The sequence below is a fragment of the Stomoxys calcitrans genome, chromosome 1, assembly GCF_963082655.1.
Source record: "Stomoxys calcitrans chromosome 1, idStoCalc2.1, whole genome shotgun sequence".
NCBI classification, from domain to species: domain Eukaryota; kingdom Metazoa; phylum Arthropoda; class Insecta; order Diptera; family Muscidae; genus Stomoxys; species Stomoxys calcitrans.
Window position 1 is genome coordinate 77613306 of NC_081552.1, and position 27529 is coordinate 77640834.

Consider the following 27529-nt stretch of genomic DNA (forward strand, 5'->3'; position numbering starts at 1 on the left):
CGTAACTCATAAGGAAATCATTGGAAGAAAATCAAAAATTTAATAAGTAAATTTAACAATGTTTTAAATAATATTTCGCTATGCTTAAATCCACGGTCAAAGCCAACAGAACTAATAAATTTCGATTAGAATTTTTGTCCCTTAATCGCTATGAACTCCGTATGAATTGTCTTAAAAACTGTATGAGTTATGGAATTTTAAGAAGAAAAAAACGAAAAGGTTTTATTTGAAATAATTATTTCAAAATGTCAATAAATCTGGGCAATTATTTCGGGGTTTTAAAATTGTGTTTCAGAGTCCTGCAAATTTTTGTTTTATTGCTGATGTATTGGGTTGCCCAAAAAGTAATTGCGGATTTTTTGAAAGAAAGTAAATGCATTTTTAATAAAACTTAGAATGAACTTTAATCAAATATACTTTTTTTACACTTTTTTTTCTAAAGCAAGCTTAAAGTCACAGCTGATAACTGACAGAAGAAAGAATGCAATTACAGAGTCACAAGCTGTGAACAAATTTGTCAACGCTGACTATATGAAAAATCCGCATTTACTTTTTGGGCAACCCAATTATTCAAATAATTTATAATTACATATTACAAATATAGCATTAGGAAAAGTTTTTCAGACTAACAAGCAAAATATTTCGTTTAAAGACATTTTTTCAATAATATTTTTTCTACAGATAAGCCTTCAATTTAAAAAAATAAATAAATAAAATGAGAACTAAGAGAAAAGTAATACGGAATTATGCCTTAGAAAATTGTTTGTTAAACGTCTTTCGGAACAATTTTTATAAAAACCAGTAAGAAAAGCCAAAAGTCGGGTGGAGCCGACTATATAATACCCTACACCACCGAGTAGACGTAATACTTTTAATAGATAGCACTTATATCAAAATTTAGTCAGTCTTAAATTTTGCATGCCTATTGAAATATCGAATAGAAACTTATACGATTTTCTTACGATGGTACGAAAATTGTGGCTTCTACAGCCTTAAAAGTCGAAACGCATAAAAGATATATAGGGGAGTTTCATCTGAATCGATTTTGATGAAATTTTGCACAAGTATTGGGATGGCAATTAAACCATCTCATGAAAAATGTTGTAAAGATCGGACCAAAATTGTAGCTTTTACAGCCTATCTAAATCTGGATCGATTTTTATGAAACTTTGCACACATATGAGGATGTTTAATAAAACGCTCCATGCCAAATTTTGTAAAGATCAGACCAAAATTGTGCCTGCTACAGCCTTAAAAGGACATATCGGATGAAAAATATATATGGGAGCTATATATAAATCCGATCCGATTTTGATGAAATTTTGCACACATATTGGGACGTCACAAAAAGCACTTCGAGCCAAATTTGGTAGAGATCGCACCAAAATTTTGGCTCCTACAGCTTTAAAAGGGCATATCGGATGAAAGATATATATATATATATATACTAGCTGACCTGGGCCCGCTCCGCAGCGCCTTCTTTTACTTTATATGGAACAAAAGTTTCCTTGGAATATTTATTTTCGACAATTCAAGAGCTTTTAGTGAAATACCATGCTATGAAAATAGTATATCGCTTGACTAACAGTTTAACAATATAAGTACCTTTATCTATCTCCCATATGATCTTTATTGGTCTACGAATTTAAGTCTGGATGTAAGGTGTACTCCATTCTTAAAATACCCTCAGACACTTGACCCAGAAAAAATATCAGCATCGTGCTCTTCTTTCAAATACCATTTATTTAAACCCCATATTGCCAGTTGTTCTAGGAGAGTTTACACGATGAGGCGTCCCCCAAACACATGGCCCCAAAATAGGTTATCAAATTCGTTTTCTAATTTCAAATACCTTTCATTTGACCCAGATATTGGCATGGTCGAAAAATGTTTACCTTTTGGGGGGTGTTTTGGGGAAGGGGTGATTCCCTAAATACGTGATCCTACATTTGGATATCAAATTCGTATTCTACTCCCAAATACCTTTATTTGACCCCATATTGCGATGGTCACTAAAAAATTGCTGTTTGTGGGGTATTTTGGAAAAGGGGTAGACCCCCAGAAAATTGGTCCCGAAAATGGGTATCAATTCTTGCTCTACCCCCTAAACCTTTCGTTTAAGCTCCACATTGACATGGTTGGTAAATATGCCCGATTTAGGGAAGTTTTGGGGATTGGGGTGGTCCCCCAAACACTAAGCCCGGAAATCAGCATCAGCAACGTGCTCTATTCTCATATATCTATATATCACTTACTTGAACCCCATATTGCCATTGCCCTTAAAATTGGATATAAAATTCGTTTTCTAATCTCATTTAAACTCCTTATTGCAAAAGTCAGCAAATATATCCGGTTTGGGGTATTGGCCCTAAAAACTATGAATATTTAGTTCCCCTCTCTTTAAGACCCAAATTGTCTTGGTGAGCAAATACGTCCTATTTAGGGGTTGTTATGGTGGTGGGACGTCCGCTAGACAGTTGGCCCCTAATGTTGATATCAGATACGTGGTCTACTCCCACATACCTTTAAGTTGAGCCCCATATTTCCATAGTCGGCAAACATGACCGGCTTGGGGGGTGTTTTGGGGAATGGGTGGCCACTCAGTGAGTTGACCTTGAAAATATATATCGGATTCGTGCTCTACTCTAAAAACCCTCCCATTTGAGCCTCATATTGCAATAGTCAAAAAATACTTACTATTTGGGTGGTGTTATGGGGGTGGCCCAATAGACACTTTTCCCGAATATTGATATCAAATTCGTGCTTTACTCCCAAAGACTTTTCATTTGAGCCCCATATTGCTATGGTAGTAAATTTGTCCCCTTTGGGGAATGTTTTTGGTGAGAGGCGGTCCCATATTTGGATATCAGATTCGTATTCTACATTTAAATACCTTTTATTTAAGCCCCATATTCCCATGGTCAGTAAATGCCCCATCCGAAATTTGGATACGAAATTTTAATTTTTAGGGTACCATTTCACCACCCTTTTCCGAGATCTGGCGTTTCTGAAAATTAGGATAAGGGGGAGGGTCAAACCCCCCATATATATATATTGGGTTGCCTAAAAAGTAATTGCGGATTTTTCATATAGTCGGCGTTGAAAAATTTTTTCACAGCTTGTAACTCTGTAATTGCATTCTTTCTTGTTCTGTCAGTTATCAGCTGTTACTTTTAGCTTGCTTTAGAAAAAAAGTTTAAAAAAAGTATATTTGATTAAAGTTCATTCTAAGTTTTATTAAAAATGCATTTACTTTCTTTTAAAAAATCCGCAATAATTTTTGGGCAACCCAATATATAGGAGCTATATCTAAATCTGGACCGATTTTCAAATCAATAGCGTTTGTTCTTGGACCTAAAAAGACACTTATGCAAAATTTTGTGAAAATCGGACAACAAATGCGACCTGGACCTTGATTACAAGAATACATGGACAGACAGACAGACAGACAGACGGACATAGCTAAATCGAATCAGGAAGTGATTCTAAGCCGATCCGTATACTTATCGATGGGTCTAGCTCTTCTCCTTCGTAGCGTTGCAAACAAATGCACAAATCTATAATACCCTGTACCCTAGTTGTGGTGTAGGGTATAAATAGGAAACCAGTCAAATCCTATTACAAAGCAAAAACACATTTTTCTGCCTAACTTTAAAAAACAAGGGTTTTTGTGTTCTATTTGTAATAGAAACAGATTGCCCTATGGTCTGCATTCGGACAATATCCGATTGAATGAAATATGCTTACATTGAAAACTTACTCTTATGGTAATCGACGATTACTTAGAGTAGCCGTTGGGAAAGTGGGTTTGTTTTTAATAGTTGGATGTCTTCATTTAAAAATACTCTTAAGAGCATAGTTTGAACCTAGAAGACTTACCTTTTTGACAAATCCTACTGTGGTTCCAAACGAAATCGTGACCTAGGAAATCAGTCAAATGCTATTACAAGGCAAAAAGCACATTTTTCTGCCTAACTTTAAAATGCAATGGTTTGTTTTTGTGTTCTATTTATAATAGAACCAGATTACCAGGACAGCCGGACAATATACGATTGTATGAATGAAAATTTAACGCAAGACATGAAAAAAGGCTTAAAGAAACTTTTAATAACTTTTCGTTTAAGACAACCACAAAAATTTTTACTTTTGAAAAAATTACATTGCGATTCGGTCTTTAAAAAAACATTGTATAATATTGGGTTGCCCAAAAAGTAATTGCGTATTTTTTAGAAGAAAGTAAATGCATTTTTAATAAAACTTAGGATGAACTTTAATCAAATATACTTTTTTTTACTTTTTTTCTAAAGCAAGCTAAAAGAAACAGCTGATAACTGACAGAAGAAAGAATGCAATTACAGAGTCACAAGCTGTGAAAAAATTTGTCAACGCCGACTATATGAAACCCAGTAGTATCGTAATGAAATTTGGTTTAGCGTAAATAGGACGACTGAAACCAGTTACAACAAATTCTCCCGTCTTTTTTTGGGGTAAAGTTGGCTTGGCGAAAGTCGACAATTTTTATATATTCCAAACATCAAAGGAAAAAGTTTTTCAAAATTCTTAGGAGTGAGATTTCTGGTATCCATAGTAGTTAGTAGTAGTTGTAACCACATTTTCATGTGGAGGTGGCGATCCTCGTCAAGCTCCTCAAGTTGAGCAAGCTCGTTCTGGTCCAAAGGACCGATCGCCGCGAGAACAGTGGCGATTGGTTATTTAAAGGCGCCAATAACTCGCCTTGTCATGTCGAGCATCAAAGGGTCGAGGTATTTATGCAAGAGTCGGTGCCACCCGACCTCTCACTGAGACTCTCCGTGGATACCGCTGGTTGAGATTTTTTTTCATAAATTTTTTAAATTCAAAATTCACAGTGTATTGTATGCGACCTTTTTTAATATATTCAAATAATTATTTTACTTCAAGATCAAGGTCGTTGTTTATTTTATTTAAATTTTCATTTGTTTTTTAAAATTTCGTCCCTCCTTTGGCGGTCATTTTCAAGAAAATCTAACCTAAAACAAGCAAAAAGGCATTAAGTTCGGCCGGGCCGAACTTTGGATACCCACCACCTCGGGTATATTTTTAAACCACCTTCCATCAAAATCCGGTGAAAATTGCAAACCTTATGTCCCATAGCAGTTATATCGAAATATGTTCCGATTTGGACCAAATACTAATAAGTACAAGTCATTGTTCAATTGTGTATAACAAAATAGTGGCCTTTTTAGTAGCTATATCTAAAAATAAACCGATCTGAACCATATACGACACAGATGTCGAAAAGCCTAATATAAGTCACTGTGTCTAAAATCAGTGAAATGGGATTATAAATGCGCCTTTTATGGGGCTAAGACTTTAATTCGAGAGATCGATCTACATGGCAGCTATATCCAAATCTGCACCGATTTGGGATAAGTTGCAGAAAAATGTCGAAATGCGTAAGTTGCACTGTCGCAAATTTCAGCGAAATCGGACAATAAATGCGCCTTTTATGGACCCAAAATCTAAAACCGAGAGATCGGTCTATATGGCAGCTATATCCAAATCTGGACCGATCTGTACCATATTGCAGAAGTATGTCAAGGGCATAACTTAACTCACTGTCCCAAAGTTCGGCGACTTCGGACAATAAAAGCGCCTTTCATGGGCCCAAAACCTTAAATCGAGAGTTCGGTCTATATGGCAGCTATATCCAAATCTGAACCGATCAGGGTCAAATTGAAGAAAAGTGTCGAAGGGCCTAAGACAACACACTGTCCCAAATTTCAGCAAAATCGGATAATAAATGTGGCTTTTATGGGCCTAAGACCCTAAATCGGAGGATCGGTCTGTATGGGGGCTATATCAAGATATAGTCCGATATAGCCCATCTTCGAACTTAGCCTGTCTATGGACAAAAAAAGAACCTGTGCAAAATTTCAGCTCAATATCTCTATTTTTAAAGACTGTAGCGTGACTTCAACAGACGGACGGACGGACATGTCTAGATCGTCTTAGATTTTTACGCTGATCAAGAATATATATACTTTATAGGGTCGGAAATGGATATTTTGATGTGGTGCAAACGGAATGACAAAATGAATATACCCCCATCCTTCGGTGGTGGGTATAACAAAATGTATAAACAAACACGTATAAGCGTAATATATAACATCACCTACATTATACTTTGACTTACAAAAATGTTGAGTAACAAAAATACAAACAAAAAACTAAAAGCTATGCGACCATCTTCGTCAGCCGTTGTCTGTTTTGATACTGGCATTTCTTATTGGATTTTGTTTACTCGTTTTATAAGAGTCTGTAGTTACTCGCACATACCTCTGTGTCTGCTTTGTAGTTCATATGTCTAGTTGTTAATCAAAATTTAAAAAAAAAAATTGCTACATCAATATAAATTCTCTAAATTATGAATATATTGGGTTGCCCAAAAAGTAATTGCGGATTTTTCATATAGTCGGCGTTTTTTCACAGCTTGTGACTCTGTAATTGCATTCTTTCTTCTGTCAGTTATCAGCTGTTACTTTTAGCTTGCTTTAGAAAAAAAAATTTTATTGAAATTTTGGCTTTAAAAATAATTTTCGAGATTTTTAGAGTTTTTCGCTGAAATTTAGTCCTTAAAAAATTTAGTCTTTAGAAAATTTTTTATTAAATTTTGCTGATTTCGCTGAAATTTTGTCTTTAGAAAAATTTCATTAAAGTATGTTTAGAAAAAATTTCATTAAAATTTTGTCCAAAGAAAAATAATTTTAAGGCGGCCCTGACCTCAGCCTAATGTTGTTTTGTAGAATATTATAAATATAAAATGTTGTCATTTTAAAAAATGTTGCTGAAATCTTTTGTCTATATATATAAAAGAGTAACGTGACTGACTGATTGCTGACAGACTGATCATGGCCCAACCCAAACGGCTAAAGCTAGACTCATGAAATTTTGCACGAATGTTGGCCTGGGATCATAGGCACGGGATAAGGATGGATTTTGTGATATCCGGAAGTGGGAGAAATAGTACGTTACTACGGGAGTATAGGCATAATGGTTATGTCGCAAGGTGCTGTGCGAACATAGCCAGCAGTGGGTCACAAGCGTCTTCGTCGTCGCCTTCTGCGTCCTCGTCGTCGGACTATGTGACCTCCCCTGACCTCTTCTGTACGACAATATACGCAACGGCTGCTTCCCAGCCCCAATATTGCCAGGCCAGTGCCGGGAAGTGTATCGTTTTTGCAGATAAACTGCAGCGGACTCCGTGGCAAGATCGATGAGATTGTGAAATTCATGAGTCGGAAGAGCATATTGGTCGCAGCAATCCAGGAGACTAAGCTGACCAACACCTGCAGCTTGAACAGTTGTCACGGATACAATGTGCTACGTAAGGATCGCTCAAGGAATGGAGGTGGGGATTGGCCTTCGTGATACACCATTCCGTGATACACCATATCTAGCCTGCACATGGCGCTAGTGACCTCTACATGGAGTGCATGGGGATAGCAGTCAAGTCCGATACTGCCAAGATAGAGCTATACAACGTGTGCATACTGCCGGTTGGTAGCTGTGTCCCGATTAATGGCCAAGCTTACAACCCCGACATAAGTGGGTTACAATCTGGCCATAATCGTCTGGTTCTAGGGAACTTTAATGCGCATCATACTTCATGGCATTCTCCCCTAGGTAACGACCAGCGTGGCATAGCTTTGGTAGAGCAGATATAAAGCTCCACGTTTCGCATGGTGAATGAGGATGCCCCTTACTAGGATTACGAGGAGGTGCAGCAGCTCGCCAGACATCTCCATAGCATCCCCTGATCTCCTCAGTGACGTATCCTGGCAAGCCGTCAACTCTTTGGGGTCAGACCGACTTCATAACCTCTGAGCGCCGGACGTTTAGCAACCGTAAGAAGGCCGATTAGGCTGGCTTCAGAGAGTATACCAATCGCCGCTTCAGTGAACTGCCACCCCCCACAGATGTACTAGTGACCAAGAGGAAACTCCGAGACATCATTAATGCAGCAGCCGCTCGCTATATACCAGCCGGTCGAATACCCCAAGTGCGGCCCAATCTCCCGGCGCAAGCAGTGGTACTCGCAGACAAGCGTGATGGGATTCGTGGTATGGACCCCGCTAACCCCAGGATCAGCCAACTGAATCTGGAAATAAACAGGGTAGTTAACGAACATAAGCGGAATTTGTGGCTGAAACACTTGGAGCAATGTAACTTAGGCACCGGTGTAGGCAAACTGTGGTCTACTGTTAAATCACTCTCGAACCCCGGTAGACGGGATTACAGGACCTGTCACTTTTGGCGAAATAACCGCGACTGATCCGAAGAGATGCGCCAGGTTGTTCAACCGTCAATTTATTGTGCATCCCGAGAGAGACAGGGCAAGGAGGAGGACCGTTTTACTGCTCTACATTGATGTTGAAGTTGAGTACCTTACCACTGTCCTCAACCTGTCTTTGAACACTCTTATAGTTCCCGATGTCTGGGAAATGGGCAGAGTGGTCCCGCTACTGAAGTCTGGAAAAGACCCGAGTTTGGGGGAGTCGTTCAGACCGATCTCCCTTCTCTCGCCAGTGGCAATCATGGCATCAGGCCCCTCACCCATTGATGACATCTGCTATAGGTTGAACGTCTACCTCAACGAACTTGCCTCATATTTCGCTGCAAGAAATCTGAAGATATCCGCCACCAAATCTTCAGCCACATTGTTCACTACAAATACGCGTGAGGTGAATACTGAGCTGACTGTGATGGTCGATGGAGAAATGAGACAAATATCCTACCAGTGCGAAGACATAACTACATGCTGTCTAAGCAATACCTTTTGGGCTGTTATCGCAGAGACCATCCAAATTATCATCTTGTGGATAGATATCCACCGCCCAGAAGCCTTAAGGTAGATACCCATGATCTAGAGTGTGAGGTTGAGCGCTCCAAGAGAGAACCTCTAGATCAAGCGGCATATCAAGTAGGTCTAAACAACATTCATGCAGACACGGTAGCAGATGCGGTAATTGGCTACCGGGTGAATGTAGTCCTTGGAGAACGACCACCTCCCATTGCACCTGAAGAAATCGACCTCCCCCGGCAAACCAGAGTAGTTCTGGCTCAATTACGGTCCGGCAGATGCAGCCGCCTCAATTCCTACAGATCTAGGATTGATGCCGACGTGCAAGATGTATGTCCCGATTGTAACCAGAAACCGCAGACCCACTTGACTTAGTCCCAGATCCCTGTGGACGCACCCCATCTTAGTCGCAGAGTTCCTGGGTCTTGACACTTAACAGAATCAAGCAGACGAAAGAAAGAACATAATAAACTGCTACAACAACCCGTTCTCCTGTACATCCAACCAACTCATTTAGCGGCCATAGCCCTCTGGACGTACCTCACCCAAGTTCTAGATAAAGGGTGATTTTTTAGCTGTTATTTTTTTGGCAACATTATTGAATTTTACTAACAAAATGCGTGCTCTGTTAAGAAAGTTCATAGCGCGCTTCTTTCCATTCCATCCACGAAGCTCATTTTCAGACAATGGGTACGTAAATAAGCAGAATTGTCGATTTTGGAGTGAAGCACCACCGTAATTTTTCAAAGATGATGCGAATCGTAACGTAATTGCAAATGGTGAGCGCTACCGTGAGATTATATTCAACTTTTTCTGCACAAAATGCAAGGTGCCTTTGGAATATTTTTTGTGGGGCTATGTCAAAGAGCATGTCTATACAGACCAGCCCGCTCCAATTGACGCATTGGAAGATAACATTAAAGCATTTATTCGTGAGACACCGGACGAAATGTTGGAAAGAGTATGCCAAAATTGGACTAAGTCGATGGACTATTTGAGGCACAGTCAACTTTTGCATGAAATAATCTTCGAATATTAAATTATATGTGTTTTTTATTCCTTGGCTCTTTTAGGTGTTCTATAATTTGGTTAAGTTGTAAAGCTTGAAGACCTTTGTCGTTTTGCGAACAAAAGAAAGTTTTTTATTGCATTTCTCCCAACGTTTCGTCAATTATTTTTGACTTCTTCGGGGGATTTTTATTCCATCTATTTAAATAAAATTAGTCACAAAATTATGCACACATAACATAACTTGTCCGTATTTTCCTTTAGATTCATCGTTGTATTCGTAGGCTCTCTATTGTGAATCGTTTTCTCACTTTCGTTTCTTTGTCCAATATTCGCATGTTTTCAAAGCCAGCTGAGTGGCCTGTGGATATTGTGTTGTGATAAAGCTGTCTTTTCCTTTTGTTTGTTTCCGACGAAACAATGTTTTCACTCGATGTAGTGTCCTTCTACCCTATTATACCAGTGGACTGTGCAATAAGGATTATAGAATGTAAGTGGACAATTCTTCAAAATTTTATATCCATGACGAAGGGCCTTTTCCTGAGAGTACTACGATTCTGCATCCAAGAAAATCGGTATTTTAAATATAAGGACAAGCTATATATGCAAAAAAATAGTTTGCCTATGGGATCGGCAGCATCACCAATCGTGGCAGACATTGTAATGGAGGAGCTGCTGAATGAATGCCTTTCAAACTGTGATATTAGACCTAGGGTCATCTTGACGAAATATGTGGACGACCTTTTTGGGATAAGCAAAACAAGTGCAATAGAACAAATCTTGACAACATTCAATAGTTTTAATGCAAGCATCAAGTTCACAATAGAGGAAGAAGAAAACAATAGTTTACCATACTTAGATATGCAATTAATACGGGAAAACGGCAATCGACTGTTATCAGAAGACTGGTATCATCAGGCAGAATATTAAATTATCATTCAAACCATCAAAATAGAATTATTTTAAATGCAATTTTTTCCCATGAACATTCCACTGAGGAACAGGGGCAAACTTCTCACATATCAATCAGTGCAGTCCGATTCAAGTTTAAGCTAAATGATAAGAGGCTTCCTTTTTATTGCCGAGTCCGAACGGCGTGCCGCAGTGCGACACCTCTTTGCAGAGAAGTTTTACATGACATAGTACCTCACAAGAGAGAGAACCAATAACATACAAATCCATAACATATGTACCAAAAATTTTAAAACGCAAATTGCATAGACAAATCAAAATGTAAAATAGCATTCAATTAAGGAGTAACACGAAAAAACGGCATTAGCAGAACACTGTGCAATAGAACGCCATGAGCCAGACTTAGAGAGAGCAAGGATAATAGATAACGAGATAAATTACAACAAGAGACTAGCACTAGAAACGCTACACATCATCAACACGACAACAACAAAACGCAGGAATTTCAAAGCAGACACAGAGGGATGCGCGAGCAACTAGAGACTGCTGGTACAACGAGTGAACCAAGTCCAATAAGAAAAACTACAAAACAGTAGCAAAGCAGACAACGACTGTTGAAGACGGTCGCATAACTTTAAAGTTTTTGTTTGTGTTTTGTTTCTCATTTAGATATGTAAGTCAAATAAATAATAGAAACAGTGATGCCGATAGTTTAAAAATCAATTTTAATTTGTTGTAGATCATATCTTGAAAATGCATTTCATTAAAATGCGAAATATCGATGCATGAATAATAAAGAAAATCCAGAAAGACCTCGAGCTTGAAGAATAAAAAACAACAACATTGAATAAATAAGGTCGAGTTAAAAGTAATCAACAAAGATGGAATAAAAATTGCCTTAAGAAGTCAAAAATAATTGACGAAACGTTGGGATAAACGCAATAAAGCTTAACAACTCAACCAAATTAAATTATATGGACAGTACTATTGATTAATGCATTTTTCTGACTTTTATGTGTTTTTTTTTTTTTTTTGAAAAACTTTCCTATATCTCTTAAAAAATCATTATAAAAAAACCTTGCTAACCAAATAAGCATTGACATAAAATACTGCCAAGCACTATTTATTTATTTTTTTAACTAAATCCCAATTAGTGTTCGGAGTAGAACTATGATTGGTTTAATTCTTCTTCTTTCTTGGGTAACAAATCTCCTGAGAATTTGAGAATTATATAAGGCAAAAATCTGTGATCAGAAAAGTGAGGTGTGAGGCGCATTTTAGTTTTTTTCCATAGTTCCTGGTAGTAGGAATTTCTGGAAAATAATTTTAGTTAGTTAATGGACTGGCTAATTCTAGGGCGTGTGGGTTGTGATTTATATCCGAACAATTTGTATGAATGAGCTGTGATTTAGATGAGGCATTTGGGGCAGTTAAATGCAATGCATCAGGGTTGGATGGCTTCAAATTGAAGTTTCTGAAGATGGTTTATCCGTGCGTTTCCGGCCACTTTTGACACTTGGCCAATACGATCTTATGTACTACCCATTTTCCAACGGATTGGAAAGTCTTGAAAATAGTTCCTGTACAAAAAGGGTCTATCTCTTTAAATGAGCACCGATCTATATCTGTTTTTCCGCTCCTGTTCAAGGTAGTGGAAAACGTGGTGAAGACCCAGATGTTGGCCTTTTTGGAGCACAATTCGGTGTTGCACGATGCTCAGTGTGGGCTTAGGCGTAACAGAAGCACCATGTCCATGCTTCTTGGTTTAACAAACTGAATTCGGAATAATTTTGGTGGTAACGGATTTTGTATTTCTTTTGGCTTTGGATTAGCAAAAGGCTTTTGACAGGGTGGACCATGGTAAATCACAGCACGGGATAGCTGATACGCCGATATATGTGGCATTCATTACTGTCAAGAGATGCTTAGCTGCGAGCTACTGGGCGTGTCCACTGGTTGTGGATAGTGGAATGATTCATACGGAGTAGCTGCAACGGTAGTCGCGGACAATCAGCGGTAGCGAGCGGAGCGTCTAGTAAGAGGCCGGGCGGCACCAGATCTTGCACAAATACCGAGGATCGCCACCTCCACATGTAAATGTGGCTACAACACATTTTCTAAGCTGATTGACCTTTACGGGTTTTCGAGTAGTTCTTGTTGTTTGTTGTTTTCGTATCTAGCCGTGAAACAGTAAATGGTTTGCGCAAATTATTATTGTAATAACTTTCTTATGCTATGAGCGGGGTTCCGCAGAGGTCGGTTTTGGGTTGCTTCCTGTTTGTTTTGTTCCTTAACGACTTATTAGGTAAACTGTCGAATTGGTGTGTCCTATTCGCCTTTGCGGATAAAATTCTTCATTTTAAAGGGAGTTTACGGTTGATTTGGTCCTGTTGAAGTTAGTTCTTAGATTAGTGTAAATCGCATTTCCAATAATTCTTCTATATGATGTTGGTGTTTTTGTGAGTTATATATTGTAGATTGCCTTGGGGTGTTGGTAAATAATAAATTGAGTTTTAACTTACTTACTTTACTTCAATTGGCTATGACAGAATATTTGTTCCACTAGCCGAACGTAGAATTGCGTTCCAGGCGTCTCGATCTCCTGTGCTCATTATAACATCTCTGACACCAAGTTTCGAGGAGTCTCCCACAACTTGATCTTTCCATCGGACTTTTGGTCTTCCCGGTTTGCGTGTACCACCGTGTTTGCCTTCAAAAGACTTCTTTGCTGCAGCTTCTTCATCCATTCTGGCAACTTGACCTAGCCAACGCAGCCGTTGTATTTTTATACGTGTAACTATGCTATCGTCGTCATACATCTCGTTGTTCATGGGCCGCCTATATTCTTCATTGACGCAAACTGGTCCATATATTTTACGAAGAAACTTTCTCTCAAATACTCCAAGTACTGCCTCTAAACTGCTTACTTAATCCAAAGTAGCATCTGTTTGCCAGTATTATTCTTCGCTGTGTCTCAAAACTGGTGTCATTCGTTTCGGTTACGGCGGTGCCGAGGTAGATACATAATCTTCTCCATCACGATAGGCTGTCTCCTTGTCCGAAACATCGTTTGATATTAAATGGTTCGGAGAGATTCTTTCCTATTCTTAATGAGGAACGCGTATCAGCAAGTGTCATCCTGTAAAGTCTTATTAATTTTACAGGGATACCAAACTCAGACATGGCTTGAAATACCTTTGAACGTAAAGGAGTATCGAAGGCGTCTTTGTGTTGATTTGTCCTTCTCGGGTCTTTTCCAGGATTTGGCGCAGTGTGAATATCTGGTCTAGGGTGGATTTACCAGGTCTAAAGCCGATAGAGCCCAATTATCTCATTGACTTTATTTTTTAATATTTCACACAGTACGCTCGAGAGTATCATGTATGCGATGGGGAGGAAACTTATTCCTCTGTAGTTGGCACATTCCGTCTTGTCTCCTTTCTTGTGTACGGGACATAGTATGATGAGGTTCCAATCATCGGGTATGCGTTCTTCTAGCCAGATAAGCTGATGCTTATGCCTTATCAGCGTGTCGCCTCCGTTCTTAAATAGTTCAGCGGGTAACCCGTCGGTTCCTGCTGCCTTGTTGTTCTTTAATCGGGTCACTGCTACTTGGACCTCATTCTGACTAGGAGGTAAACATTCTATACCATCATCAGGGATTGGTTTTGCGGTATCGCCGCCAACGTCGGACACTAGCAGTTGGGTAAAATGTTCTTTCCATATCCTCAGCATATTATCTGTGTCAGTTACCAGATTTCCTTCTTTGTCTCTGCAGGAGGATGTACCTGCACCCAAGCCATCGGTTTGATGTTTAATTCTTTGGTAAAATTTCCGGACTCCATTTCCATTTCCTTTTTCTTTCTGCGGAATAGACCCTCCTTTTCTCCCGATACCTCTCCTTCATCTGGCGCGTTGCTACTGATTGCACGGTTGCTCTATATGCAGCTTCAGGGGTCAGACCACCTCCCCATAATTCTCACCATCGACCGACCACCCGACTTCATAACCTCTGATCGCCGGACGTTTATCAATTATAAGAAGGCCATTGGACTGGCTTCAGAGAGTATACCAATCGCCGCTTCAGTGAACTGCCACCCCCCTCTGATGTGCTTGTGACCGAGAGGAAATTCCGAGACACCATTAACGCAGCAGCCGCTCGCTTTATACCAGCCGGTCGAATACCCCAAGTGCGACCCAATTTACCGGCGCAAGCAGTGGTACTCGCAGACGAGCGTGATGAGATTCGTGCTATGGACCCCGCCAACCCCAGAATCAGCGAGCTGAATCTGGAAATAAACAGGGTAGTTAGCGAACATAAGCGGAATTTGTGGCTGGAACACTTGGAGCAATGTAACTTAGGCACCGGTGTAGGCAAACTGTGGGCCACTGTTAAGTCACTCTCGAACCCCGGTAGACGGGACGACAAGACCTCAGTCACTTTTGGCGAGATAACCGTGACTGATCCGAAGAGATGCGCCAGGTTGTTCAACCGTCAATTTATTGTGCATCCCGAGAGAAACAGGGCAAGGAGGAGAGCCATTCGCCGTATTCGTGGTCTCCGAGCCGAAGAACAGCCATCACAATTTACCGTGGGCGAAGTTACAAATGTCATCCGTGGCGCCAAATCCTCTAAGGCGTTGGGCCCCGACGGAATCTCTACATTGATGCTGAAGAATCTGGATTCACCTGGAGTTGAGTACCTTACCACTGTCCTCAACCTGTCATTGAACACTCTTATGGTTCCCGATGTCTGGAAAATGGACAGAGTGATCCCGCTACTGAGGCCTGGAAAAGACCCGAGTTTGGGGGAGTCGTACAGACGCTTGAGGCATTACTCCTCCCGAGCCTCGTAGGAGAATTTCCATTCGCCGAGCATCAACATGGATTTCGGAGACTGCACAGCACAACAACAGCTTTGCATGTCATCACCACACACATTTGCCGTGGCTTCAATCAACCCAGGCCATGTGATAGGACGGCCCTCGTGGCACTGGACCTATGGAAGGCATTCGACACGGTCAACCATGCCAAATTATTTGAGGACATCGCTAACACGTCCCTCCAGCCAGGCCTGAAACGATGGGTCGCGAATTATCTGTGTGGTCGCCAGTCATTTGTGGAATTTAGGGACAAGAAGTCGAAACACCGTAGAGTGAAACAGGGAGTTCCCCAAGGTGGGGTGATATCTCCGGCACTGTTTAACCTCTACCTATCCTCCATTTCACCCCCTCCAGACGGCAAAGAGATCGTATCATATGCGTCGATTGTACGACCATGGCATCAGGCCCCCCACCCATTGATGACATCTGCGATAGGCTGAACGTCTATCTCAACGAGCTTGCCTCATATTTCGCTGCAAGAAATCTGAAGATATCCGCCACCAAATCTTCAGCCACACTGTTCACTACAAATACGCGTGAGGTGAATACTGAGCTGACTGTGATGGTCGATGGAAAATGATTCCGACCATCAAGTGTCCTAAAATACTTGGCGTCACATTTGACAGCTCTTACACATTCTCCTCACATGCCACAGCAATCTGCAATAAAGTCAAAAGAAGAAACAAGGTCCTCAAGTCATTCGCTGGCAGCACTTGGGGTGCAGACAAAGAAACCTTGTTGACCACGTACAAAGCAATTGGCCGGTCTGTGGTAAGTTATGCAGCGCCAGTGTGGTCTCGTCAACTTTGTGACACGCAGTGGAATAATATTCAGATCTGTCAGAATGCCGCCCTCCGAACTACGACGGGCTGTCTCCTCAGTTCTCATGTGGACCACCTTCATCAGGAGACAAAGATCCTACCAGTGCGAAGACATAACTACATGCTGTATAAGCAATACCTTTTGGGCTGTTATCGCAGAAACCATCCAAATCATCATCTTGTGGATGGATACCCACCGCCCTTAAGGTAGATCTACACGATCTAGAGCGTGAGGTTCAGCGCTACAAGAGAGAACCTCTAGATCAAGCGGCACATCAAGCGGGTCTGAACAACATTCATGCAGACACGGTAGCAGACGCGGTAATTAGCTACCGGGTGAATGTAGTCCTTGGAGAACGACCGCCACCCATTGCACCTGAAGAAATCGACCTCCCCCGCAAATCAGAGTGGTTCTAGCTCAATTACGGTCCGGCAGATGCAGCCGCCTCAATTCCCACAGAGCTAGGATTGATGCCGACGTGCAAGATGTTTGTTTGTTTGTTTGTTTGTTTATTATTTATGACATTACTAGTACAACAAGACATAAGTCTTATAATTGACTGTACTAGAATCACAAGAAGATACACAGTAATGGTTTACAAAAATTAGAAGTTGGAAAACATTTTATAAATAAAATTGAAATTTGTGTAAATAAAATTGAAATTTGTATAAATAAAATTGAAATTTGTATAAATAAAATTTAAATTTGTATAATTAAGAAACAAAATTAAAAAAAACAATAATCAAGCATAAAGTTTAAAAAGCTCAGTCTTAAAAACAGAAGCATTGCTTAGTAATTGCAAATAATTAGGGAGCGAGTTCCAAAGACGAATTGTGTTGATGAAGAATTGGCGTTCGGAGGAGAGTTTTTTGAACCTGGGAAGAATGAGTTTTTTGCCTCTGTTGGATCTGGCGAACTGCACACGATTATAAAGATAAAAGGGTTCTTTTGTGTAAATTATATTATGCAGCTGTATTAAGCATCTTATCTTTAAGTAGTTGCTAAATTGAACGTTGAAAATTTTGTATGCGAATTCAGATATTCTGTCTCTCCTAGTTTTGTTAAAGACATAACGTGCGATGTTGTTATATGCAACATTTAGTGTCCGGGAGTCATTGTAGTCACAATATGCAAAGACTTCACATCCGTAAAGCAGTGTTGGGAGTAAATATGTCTTTGCAAGCATCATACGAATATTAAAAGTAGTACATGTACGCACATTCCATAAATTTCTCAGCATACCATATACTTTGCCAGAAGCGCGATTAATGTGGTTTGTCCAAGTCAGCTTTGTATTGATCGTTAAACCCAAATTGGATGAAGACTCTACTCGTTGTATTACATTGTCTGAAATTCTTAATTCGACGTTGTATTGAAGAGATTGATTTTTACCAATAACTATGAGTTTCGATTTTGATGGGTTGAGATCCAAACAGTTATTACTTGCCCACTCATAAACAGATTTTAGATCGTTGTTAATTTTCGTAATACAGGTACTCATATCCACGGTTTTAGTACTTGCATATAGTTGCACATCATCTGCATACATTTGTATGCTACAGGTCTCAGGAACGTGAGGAAGATCATTTATGTATAGGGTAAATAACAAAGGGCCCAGAATGGAACCTTGGGGTACACCTCGTAATACATTTAATGATCTAGATTTCCTATCGTTAAGAACAACACACTGAGAACGATTTGATAAGTACGATGAAATTAAATTGCAGGCGGTATCGGTAAAGTAAAAAAATCTCCTTAGTTTTGACAACAATATATCATGGTTGACTGTGTCAAACGCCTTGCTGTGATCCAGTAGAACAAGAAAAGATGTCATGTTTTCGTCCTGGCTTTTACGAAGATCTTCAACGACATCGATAAGAGTTGTGGTGCAGCTTCTTTTCTTTCTAAATCCAGATTGGTTTTCAGTCAACAGTTTTTCCTTTTCAAGAAACGAGGAAATCTGAGAATTTAGTAAACGTTCCAAAACTTTAGACAAAAAAGGTAATATTGCTATAGGTCGGAAATCATTATTTGACTTAGGTATTGGTATAATTTTTGCCAGTTTCCATTGTCTAGGAAAGGTAGATTGTGTAATTATACTATTTAGCAAATATGTTATGTATGTTAATAGCTTGGGCAGCACAAATTTTATAAAAATTGGACACAATTCGTCGGTTCCAATAGCATTTGATTTAATTGCAAAAATGCTTTCCATGACCTCATTATTGTCTACGCATCGGAATGAAAAATCGTTTTCAATTGGGGCTGTATGTACACAGGAATATATATTAGAATTGTTGACGCTGCTATTCAATTTTATAAAATTCTCATTTAACTTATTTATGTCAATATTTTCAGCAGTAGATTGTTTAGTGCCAATACCAATTTCGCGAATAGTCTTCCATTTTGACTTGCTGTCTATCGCAGATTTGAATTTTTGGCTATAGTATTCATATTTAGCGGCATTAATACTTTTTACAACTGCCCGCCTGGCAGATTTAAACATATCGTGAAGTTCAAATGTTTTAAAGTGTTGCCACCTTTGATACGCAATATCTCTTTTTTCAATTAAAAACTTAATTGTATTATTGAACCACGGCTGTTGTTTATGATTTACCACCTTGGTTTTGAGAGGGACACAGCTGTTATAAATCATGTAAATGTTATTTTGTAGGAACGCAAGTTGGTCATCCACATTGTGAAATGAATAAATGGCATTCCAATTGACTTCGTCGAGACAAGAGCTTACCAGACTTTCATCAATGTTTTTTATAACGCGATACGTGTATTTCGTAGGCTTGGTATTTACATGCATATCATACGTAAAAAATAGCAGATCATGCTTTGAAAAGCCGGGAGCACAAAGTTGGTCATAGATAAGTACTTTGGATATGTTATTGACAAAGACTAAATCTAGCAAGCTTGAATTGGTACTGGTGAAATGCGTGGGTATGCTGGTATTAAATGGGACTAGTCCAAGTGTTTCCATGATGTTAGATAGGTTGTTGTCGATTATCAGATTGCTGTTGAAATCCCCAACGATGATTGTATCATTATAGTTTAAAGATAAAGATGTATGTCCCGATTGTAACCAGGGACCGCACGATACACGTCACCTGTTTAACTGCCCGGCCAGACCCACTCGACTCAGACCCAGATACCTGTGGACGCACCCCATCTTAGTCGCAGATTTCCTGGGTCTTGACACTCAACAGAATCAAGCAGACGAAAGATAGAACACAATAAACTGCGTTGATCGTTTTATATATAATCTTAATCGTCGTGCACATGTTGGTCCATACGTTGTTAGATTTCTTGGGGGCTCCTTTTCTGTGTATGTCAAGTCGCGTTTATTTTTATTTTTCTATGTTTTTGTTGTTGTTGTAGCAGTGTTTTCTACATCGAGGCGGCAGCCCTTGCCGATGAAGGATTCCATCGGGCCAATCTGGTACGTACAACCGGCTTCCATGGGATTAGTTATTTTTCTTTAAGGTAATTAAGCGCCGTTGTCCTTTGTTTTTAGTTCAACCTTTGAGTTTGCTCATTATATCAGAAGTAAGTAAATTATTCCTAGGATTGTGAAGCTAATGGATGATTCATTTGTAGTAAGGGTAGCCCGGCTATACAATGCACCGCCTGAGGATTTGAAAACGTTCAGCATTTTTTTGAATATTATTGCGGAAATTTTTTACAAATCTTCTTTCTTTAATTTAAACGCTTATTTTTATTTTGGGCTATTACTTGGGTTTATGGTATATTCTTTTTTTCTTGTTTATCCCTTTTGGTATTTTTGGGTTTTTTTTATCAATTTTCTTTTATTTTGAGATGTGTTTTTATCTCATTGTTATCTTTAGAAACATGATATTTATTCCTACATTTTCAATGAGTAGTGTTTCTTGCATTGCAATAAAGTTTCTTTTTCTCATTTTGTACGAATTTATGTTTAAGAGCAACTGCTTCATTTCTGAGTAGTTTTTAATATTATGTTAAAAAAAGTATGCATAGTGTAATTATCTTTAATGGGCCTGATGGCGTTGTATTACATTTGCTCAAATAAATGAAATCATTTGATCTTGGGCCTTCCAATATCGCCATGAAACCATTGCCTTTTATTTAAATTTATTTATTCAAACATGTAATCGAAGCCATTCGACCCCTTAAAGAATTACAATTTTAACAAAGAGATCATAGCTACCCGGAAGTAATAGCAAAAAAAAAAAAATACTTAACAGTTTCAACGTACATTAGTTACATTAAATTTTAAATATAAACATAAATTCGAAAAAGTTTGCAAAACAGAAACATCTCAGTTTACTTAAATTAGCTAACGTTTTTCTAGCATAATAAAGTAAACCCCTTTCAGGGTATGAGAACAAAACTCATAAAATATGGTAGAGAAAAAGAAGTGAACGAAGTATGTAATTAAAAAAAAAATAATAAAAAAATAATAATAATAATACCCTATAATGGAAATTATCTGTCACAATCCTGATAAAAACATCTAAGAGATTGATTTAAAAAACATGCAACAAAAAACTATTTCGCAGCAAGTTGGAAAAATACGAAGCGCTAATGCCAAAAAAAATACAATTATTTTACAAACAATATAGTAAATCTATACATGCACTTACTCAATATCTGGTATTGGTAGATGTGATCTTAATTCCGCTTCTGCTTTAGTATCATTTGCCATCTTGTCCATTATCAAATCAATTAATTGTTGTTGTGACAAACCCTGTAAAACCTTTGCCAATGGAATTTCATCACTGGTTTGTGCCATAGGCTTTTGTTCATCCCCCAAACGTATTTTTTTCACAATTGGTGATCCGGGCCACAACTGCTGTTTTGCACTGACTTTGTGAGGAGAATTTAACGATGCCAGCATTGGTTCAGGTGGTGTACTACCCATAGATAGACGTTTACGTGGTGAACTTCTCAAGATCATATTTGTATTCAATGGCATTTTAGTGGGGGTACGTTGGAAGGGGTGACGTGTGTAATTGATGGATGCTGCTTGCTCCGGTGTCCAATCCGTTAAAGGTCTTCGCTTTCCTCTTTGGCGTATAATTAATTCATCTGGTGATGGTATGAGACTCTCATAGTCTTGAGCCAAAGCAACATTTGTGATGTTGTCAACTAGAGTTGAGGCAAATATAGAGGCTGGCACTGGATCACTGGGTCTATTGGCTTGCGTCGGTGTAGTGGCCACTCGCAGGCCTTCCAAGCGATCAGATAACGCAATTCTGGTATTTTGTTGTGGTGTAGCCATTATCTTAAAATTAACCCAATTTTTTAATGAACAGATTCACAAATTCTTTTATGAAAATTGGTTTTGACTTTTTTAAAAGGACAAAGCCTAGGCCACAAGCTTGTGCCCGTCTCAAACTTAGCCTAGCTCAGCTTTTTGTCTAATACTGCGTAATTCTTTTTGTTGTACCTATGGATAAGACGTCTTGGCGGCAGCTGTACAACAAGTTTATTGTTTTTGTACTTTCTTTTCTTTTTGTGCTACCACTGTAGGAAAATTTCATTCCTTGGCTCAGATTTTCCTCTTTGTCCTTTTGCCATTTGTTATGTTGATCTTGTAGTTGGCTTAGAAATGCTTTCCGGTTAACCGCGTATTTGGTACCACAGCGTTGCATTTGAGCTCTGTCGGGGTTCACTCATGGTTGAATTAACAAGGTTGGCTCACTTGCTAAACAACAACGAAATTAACTACACAACCCTACAGTTTTTATTTATTATTATTATCATGTGAACCCTGGACTTCGTACTGAGCAGACGTATTTTTTCACTGCTAGATTTTTCAAATTTTTTATTTTCAGCGAATTAAAAATATAATACCGTGCAACCGCGATGCCAGAATCCTTACCCCCGAAATGGATTATGACATCGTGGAAGTAGTGGCCTCATTGGCTAATGCACAGAAGGCGATGCATATATTATCAAACAACAACAAACGTAAAAGCCCGCAAAACGAACGCAAAAGGCAAAGATGGATAACTCCATCTTGCCGCAGGACGTCGACATATCCCAACTAGATAAAGCCATTTCAACTAAATTCATGGACGATCAAAACAAATTCGCAGTACTTGGTGTGTAAAGCGATTTGGAAGTAAAATCCGTCAAGCAGGTAAGTACAAGCCACGCACAACAGCAAACACCTGATGCCAAGACGGCTGATCCAAAAAGAAAAATTGGTGACCGTCAATTTTTCTTTATAATGTGAACATAAAAGAGTTGGTTGATGATTTGCCTTCAAAGATTCCAGATAGCTAATTCAAAGTTAAAATTATCAAAAGAATAAAAGCAAAGTATACTTTGCCGATGTGAATGTTCATGCAGCTATGATGGCGATTCTCAGAAAAAAGAACATCCAGTCTCACTCCTTCACACTTAAAGAAATGAGACAAGATTCCGTGGTCATACGTGGCCTCCATTCCAACACTGATGTCGAGCACTGGCCTGGTTCTTATCATCCTTAAATCTGGTAAGACGTATCAACCATTCGGGGGATTCCGAATCAAATTGTTACCTGGGAGAAACCTAAAAGGAAGAACGACATTCATTGCCATCGATGCTTAAGATGGGGTCTTATTTCTCGCAATTGTATTTCGGCGTACACATGCGTTAAATGTGACCAGCAACGTGAACCGGGAGAGTGTGCCCGTGTAATGACAGATACCACCGATCCATTTTGCGCTAACTGCAAGGAATCTGGCCATCCAGCAAATTGGAAAGGTTGCCCCATCTATAAAAAGTATATTGCGCCCGTAAGGAAAGGATAAACAAAGCCATCCAGAATAATACTATTGTCAAAAATAATGTGAGTAAAGCCATTAATATATCAGAACAGGAAATCAGCATATTCCTTATAGAATACCAAACAATGTCAAAGGCTGAAGCAAAAGCAGAGTTTTTGCGTCTTTTGAAAAAGTCTAATGATCCATAGATCATTAAAATGTCTGACTTTCAACGTAAGGTCACTTGTTGACCTAAGTCGTCAAATAGGCCTACGTAACACTCTTTTGAACTATGATGTTGATGTTGATTTGATTCAAGAATACCACCTAAGAAAGAGACTATACATAAAAATTAACGGCTACAACTTTGTTTTTGATGGCTCGCCCCTAGGGGTAGCTATTTTAATTAGAAATAACATTGAATACAGCAGAATCGTATTCAGGAACATTGGGCTGAACTCGACTTTTATTCAGATAAATACATCATCCAACAACATCCATAAAAGAATCCTAATTGGCTCTATCTACATCACATGCAATTATCCAGTGAAGAGACTGGAAGTTGGTCTTGTCAAGCTGTTAGAATTTCTTGCTAGATTTGACGGCTTTATAGTTGGTGGCGACTTAAATTCCAAAAGTTTTTCTTGGGGTGACAGTTCTGAGAACACAAATGAAGAAACATTGTAATCCTGGCTATTGGATAACCCTTTGGACGTGGTCAGACTCTGTGACTCTTCGCCTTCCTATCCAAATGGTCCATCATTTCTCGACCATTATCTCGTCAGTCCAAATCTTATAAATCCTATAAACGCAAACTTTACGATTTCAAGCCTTCCAACCTTCTCGGACCATTTTCCAATAAAACTCGAACTGAATCTAATCTCCTCCGAGGTGGTTACTAAAGCACCCAGAATGTGTACATCTTATAAGGATACCAATTGGAATGACTTCCGAAATGATTTGGATTCTGCATCCTTAAATATTATTCCACTTTCAGATAGGAATCTGAAGACTAATGAAATTGACGACTTTATTAGCGAATTCAACGGCGTAGTCACTTCTGTACATGATGCCCATTCCCGCAAAATTCTAATCCAACAGGACAAACTTCCAAAGGTGAAAAGATTTTTAAAATAAAACACACTTGGCAGAAAGACCTCAAAAAGATCTTTCATAGGACAGGCAACAGGCACAGTCAGGAATATTTCATTCTCTCAAAGCAGATCCAGCTTCTAAAAATTATAATTAAAGAAACTATAAATATAATAAGAAATCAAGCGGAGCTGATGGGATTTCGAACTTTATTTTAGAACAATTACCACAATCTTCACTACAATTCCTTGAATGTATTTCTAACCACTGCATTAATCTGGGGTACTTTCCGTTGCAGTGGAAAAAGGCCATTATTATACCAATAAGGAAAAAGCCAAGCAGCAAAACAGTCCAATATCATTACTTTCCAATATCGGCAAAATTTACAAACAAATCTTAAAAGAAAAGATTGAGAACGAGTTTATAATAAATCCAGTCTCTGATTATCAGTTTGGGTTCAAGAAATTTCACTCAACCTAACATGCTCTGTTGAAATTTCATACGGATATTACCCGAAATCTTAGAAACCAATCCAGTACTGTTGCTAGGCATAGAAAAAGCCTTTGAATCTGCCTGCCATAAAGGAATCCCATACAAACTGATAAAAATTGGAGTTGACCCTTACTTGATAAAGATATTGAGCAGTTTCTTTACAAACCGTTACTTCACCGTGAAGATCCAAGATACAATGTCATCTCCGGGTACCGTTGGAAGTGGAGTCCCTCAGGGGAATGTTCTAGCGCCTTTTTTATTCAACCTGTTATTATATGACTTCCCTCATACCAGTCGAGATTCGCAAGCAATCCTGTACGCCGATGACTGTATAATATATGCGCATAATTCCTCACCTCGACTGGCCCTTTCCAATGCACCCGCTCACCTCAGCTTGCAACACCATGAGAACTCAATGTTGATTGATATTTATAACGCTGAGCGAAATTCGCGCTGGTCTGTATTGGCATACCGTTCTCCTATTTCCATCCTCAGCGAAATTACCGATAACGATTCTGACCAAAACATATTGCCTCAATTCTACACTAAAACGACGTCTAAAAGAAAGAATATGTTTTTACATTATTTATTTCATCTTATAAGTACAACATACCTCAATAGCGCAATAAGATCTCACATATGTAACTGAAAAAATAGAAAGACAATAACTAATAACTTTAAGATTTCATTTCAGACAAATCAATATTTATTCAAACAAATTTTTTTTTACTTACCTTATGTGATATCGTGCTCAGCACGTTCATTCATTAAATCATATGCTTTGTTTTTATACTCATATATACACATATACAAGCCATTGTCACTGTTTATGCAGATTCGTTTTGGTTTTTTAGTTTTAAGTGTTATGTAGTTGTAGTATTATATATGTAGTTGTAGTAATTATATATTTTGACAGACGATTTAGCTCTATAGACATATGTTAAGGCCGAGAGCAAGCCTTGTCTCACTCGAACACATTGGTTGCCCCGTATATCAACCTTTCACGTAGCATGTAACTTAAGTTCAACAACATAGAATATTAGAACAAGACAAGTATAGTTCTAAGGGTAAAATGTTAACCACTCGTTATGCATGTACTTACTGTATTGAAAATGAAAAAAAGTCTCAATAAAAAAAATACTTATACTTATAAATACTTATTATCATGTGTAGCAGCCACAAGATCAAGAGTTATATGATTAAAAACGTGTTAATTATGAATTAAAACAATTCAAATGTGAATACATTTTAAAATCTAAAACCAAGCATTATGGTGGGATTTGGAAACCACTCTGGAGTTGGACAATCCCATCAGCTGGGTAAGTGAGCCAACCTTCTTAATTCAACCATGGGTTCACTAAATTATTTCAACCATAAGATCCAAGGAGGATTTAATAAGGTGGTCTCACGCGAACAGCTGTTAACAGCCGGCCAGGTTTGACGATATTAAAATGTCCCATTTTTGTTTGCATTCTTTTTGTTGGTATCTTTTTTCTCGCATATTCATTGCTCATTCACGCACACGCGCAAACAAATTTCTTTGTGAGTGTTGGCAAAATGTCGGTCAGGGAACAGGGGAAAACTTCTCACATATCAATGAGTGCAGTCCGATTCACGTTTAAGCTCAATGATAGGGGGCCTCCTTTTAATAGCCGAGACCGAACGGCGTGCCGCAGTGCGACACCTGTTTGGAGAGAAGTTCTACACGGCATAGTACCTCACAAATGTTGCCAGCATTAGGAGAGGAAACCACCGCTGAATTTTTTTTCTGATGGTCTCCCAGGATTCGAACCCAGGCGTTCAGCGTCATATGCGAACATGCTAACCTCTGCGCTACGGTGGCCTCCAGCTGTTCGCATGGCCATACGGCATTTGCCACTCAAAGTAGTTTCGTTGGGGGTAGATTTTTGTTGTTGTGCTAATGACGCTACTTCTTAATTTTATTATTTATTTATTATTTTATTATTATTCTAGTTTTTATTTTATTTGCGTTATCATGTGTACCAGCCTCAAGATCAAAATAGTTATGCAATCCCATGGCAGCTGGTTGTACGTACCGGACTGACCTCATGGAGTCTTTAAAAGAGCTGCCACCTCAGTGCACAACACACTGCTACAACAACAACAAAAGTGTTATGATTAAAACGTGTACATAATAAAATATTTAAAATGTGAAAAAATTTAAAATCCAAACAAAGCATTTGGCGTTTTACTGAGATGAATCTCTGGAATTGAAAAATTCCATCAGCTGGGCTAATGACATTACAGCTGAGTACAATGTTTTCTCGCTAAGTGCATTATCTGTCAACGAGTTTTGGTTGTGTGTGTGTATTATAGTTCAATCATAACACAACAAACAACGAAAAATGGCGCGAACTAGTAAGACAAACGAAATCAGATTGCATTAATCACTGATTTTGACAAATGGTTCACTCAATATTTTGTTGTTGGGCAACTGCCACTACCTGCAAATGTATGAAGTTTCCTAGCCACAAAGCTGTCAACTGGACAATTCCTAATTGACATTCTTGTTTTTATATGGATTATCATGTTAAGCAGCCACAAATTTGCAAATTTGCCCTTGAACATTCCATTAAAAACAGGGGGAAACTTTTCACATATCAATGAGTGCTGTCCAATTCAAGATTAAGCACAATTAAAAATGTGTCTCCTTTTTATAGCCGAGTCCGGCACCTCCTTGGGGAGATGTTTTTACAAGACAAAGTACCCCACAA

General features: G+C 38.8%; 1 protein-coding gene and 1 long non-coding RNA gene across 4 annotated transcripts in view; both read right to left on the reverse strand.

Moving 5' to 3' along the window:
* Window positions 1-22201, reverse strand: part of LOC106094473 (uncharacterized) — a 56091-nt gene extending 33890 nt beyond the window's left edge. The window contains exon 1 of the mRNA XM_059362621.1: window positions 21099-22201. Within this exon, the coding sequence (XP_059218604.1) occupies window positions 21099-21736 (638 nt within the window). The 5' untranslated portion in view covers window positions 21737-22201. The remainder of the gene's footprint in view (window positions 1-21098) is intronic.
* A 1409-nt stretch (window positions 22202-23610) lies between these two features.
* Window positions 23611-25878, reverse strand: LOC106093763 (uncharacterized). Of its 3 annotated transcripts, none has more exons than XR_009397085.1 (4): window positions 25529-25876; window positions 25408-25439; window positions 24815-25351; window positions 23611-24697 (listed from the first exon to the last, which is right to left on the reverse strand). It is a non-coding gene; the product is annotated as an uncharacterized LOC106093763 (long non-coding RNA). The 3 variants fall into 3 exon arrangements; XR_009397086.1 differs by having other exon boundaries at window positions 23611-24900; window positions 24961-25351; window positions 25529-25874; XR_009397084.1 differs by having other exon boundaries at window positions 23611-25351; window positions 25529-25878.
* Window positions 25879-27529: the final 1651 nt, after the last annotated feature.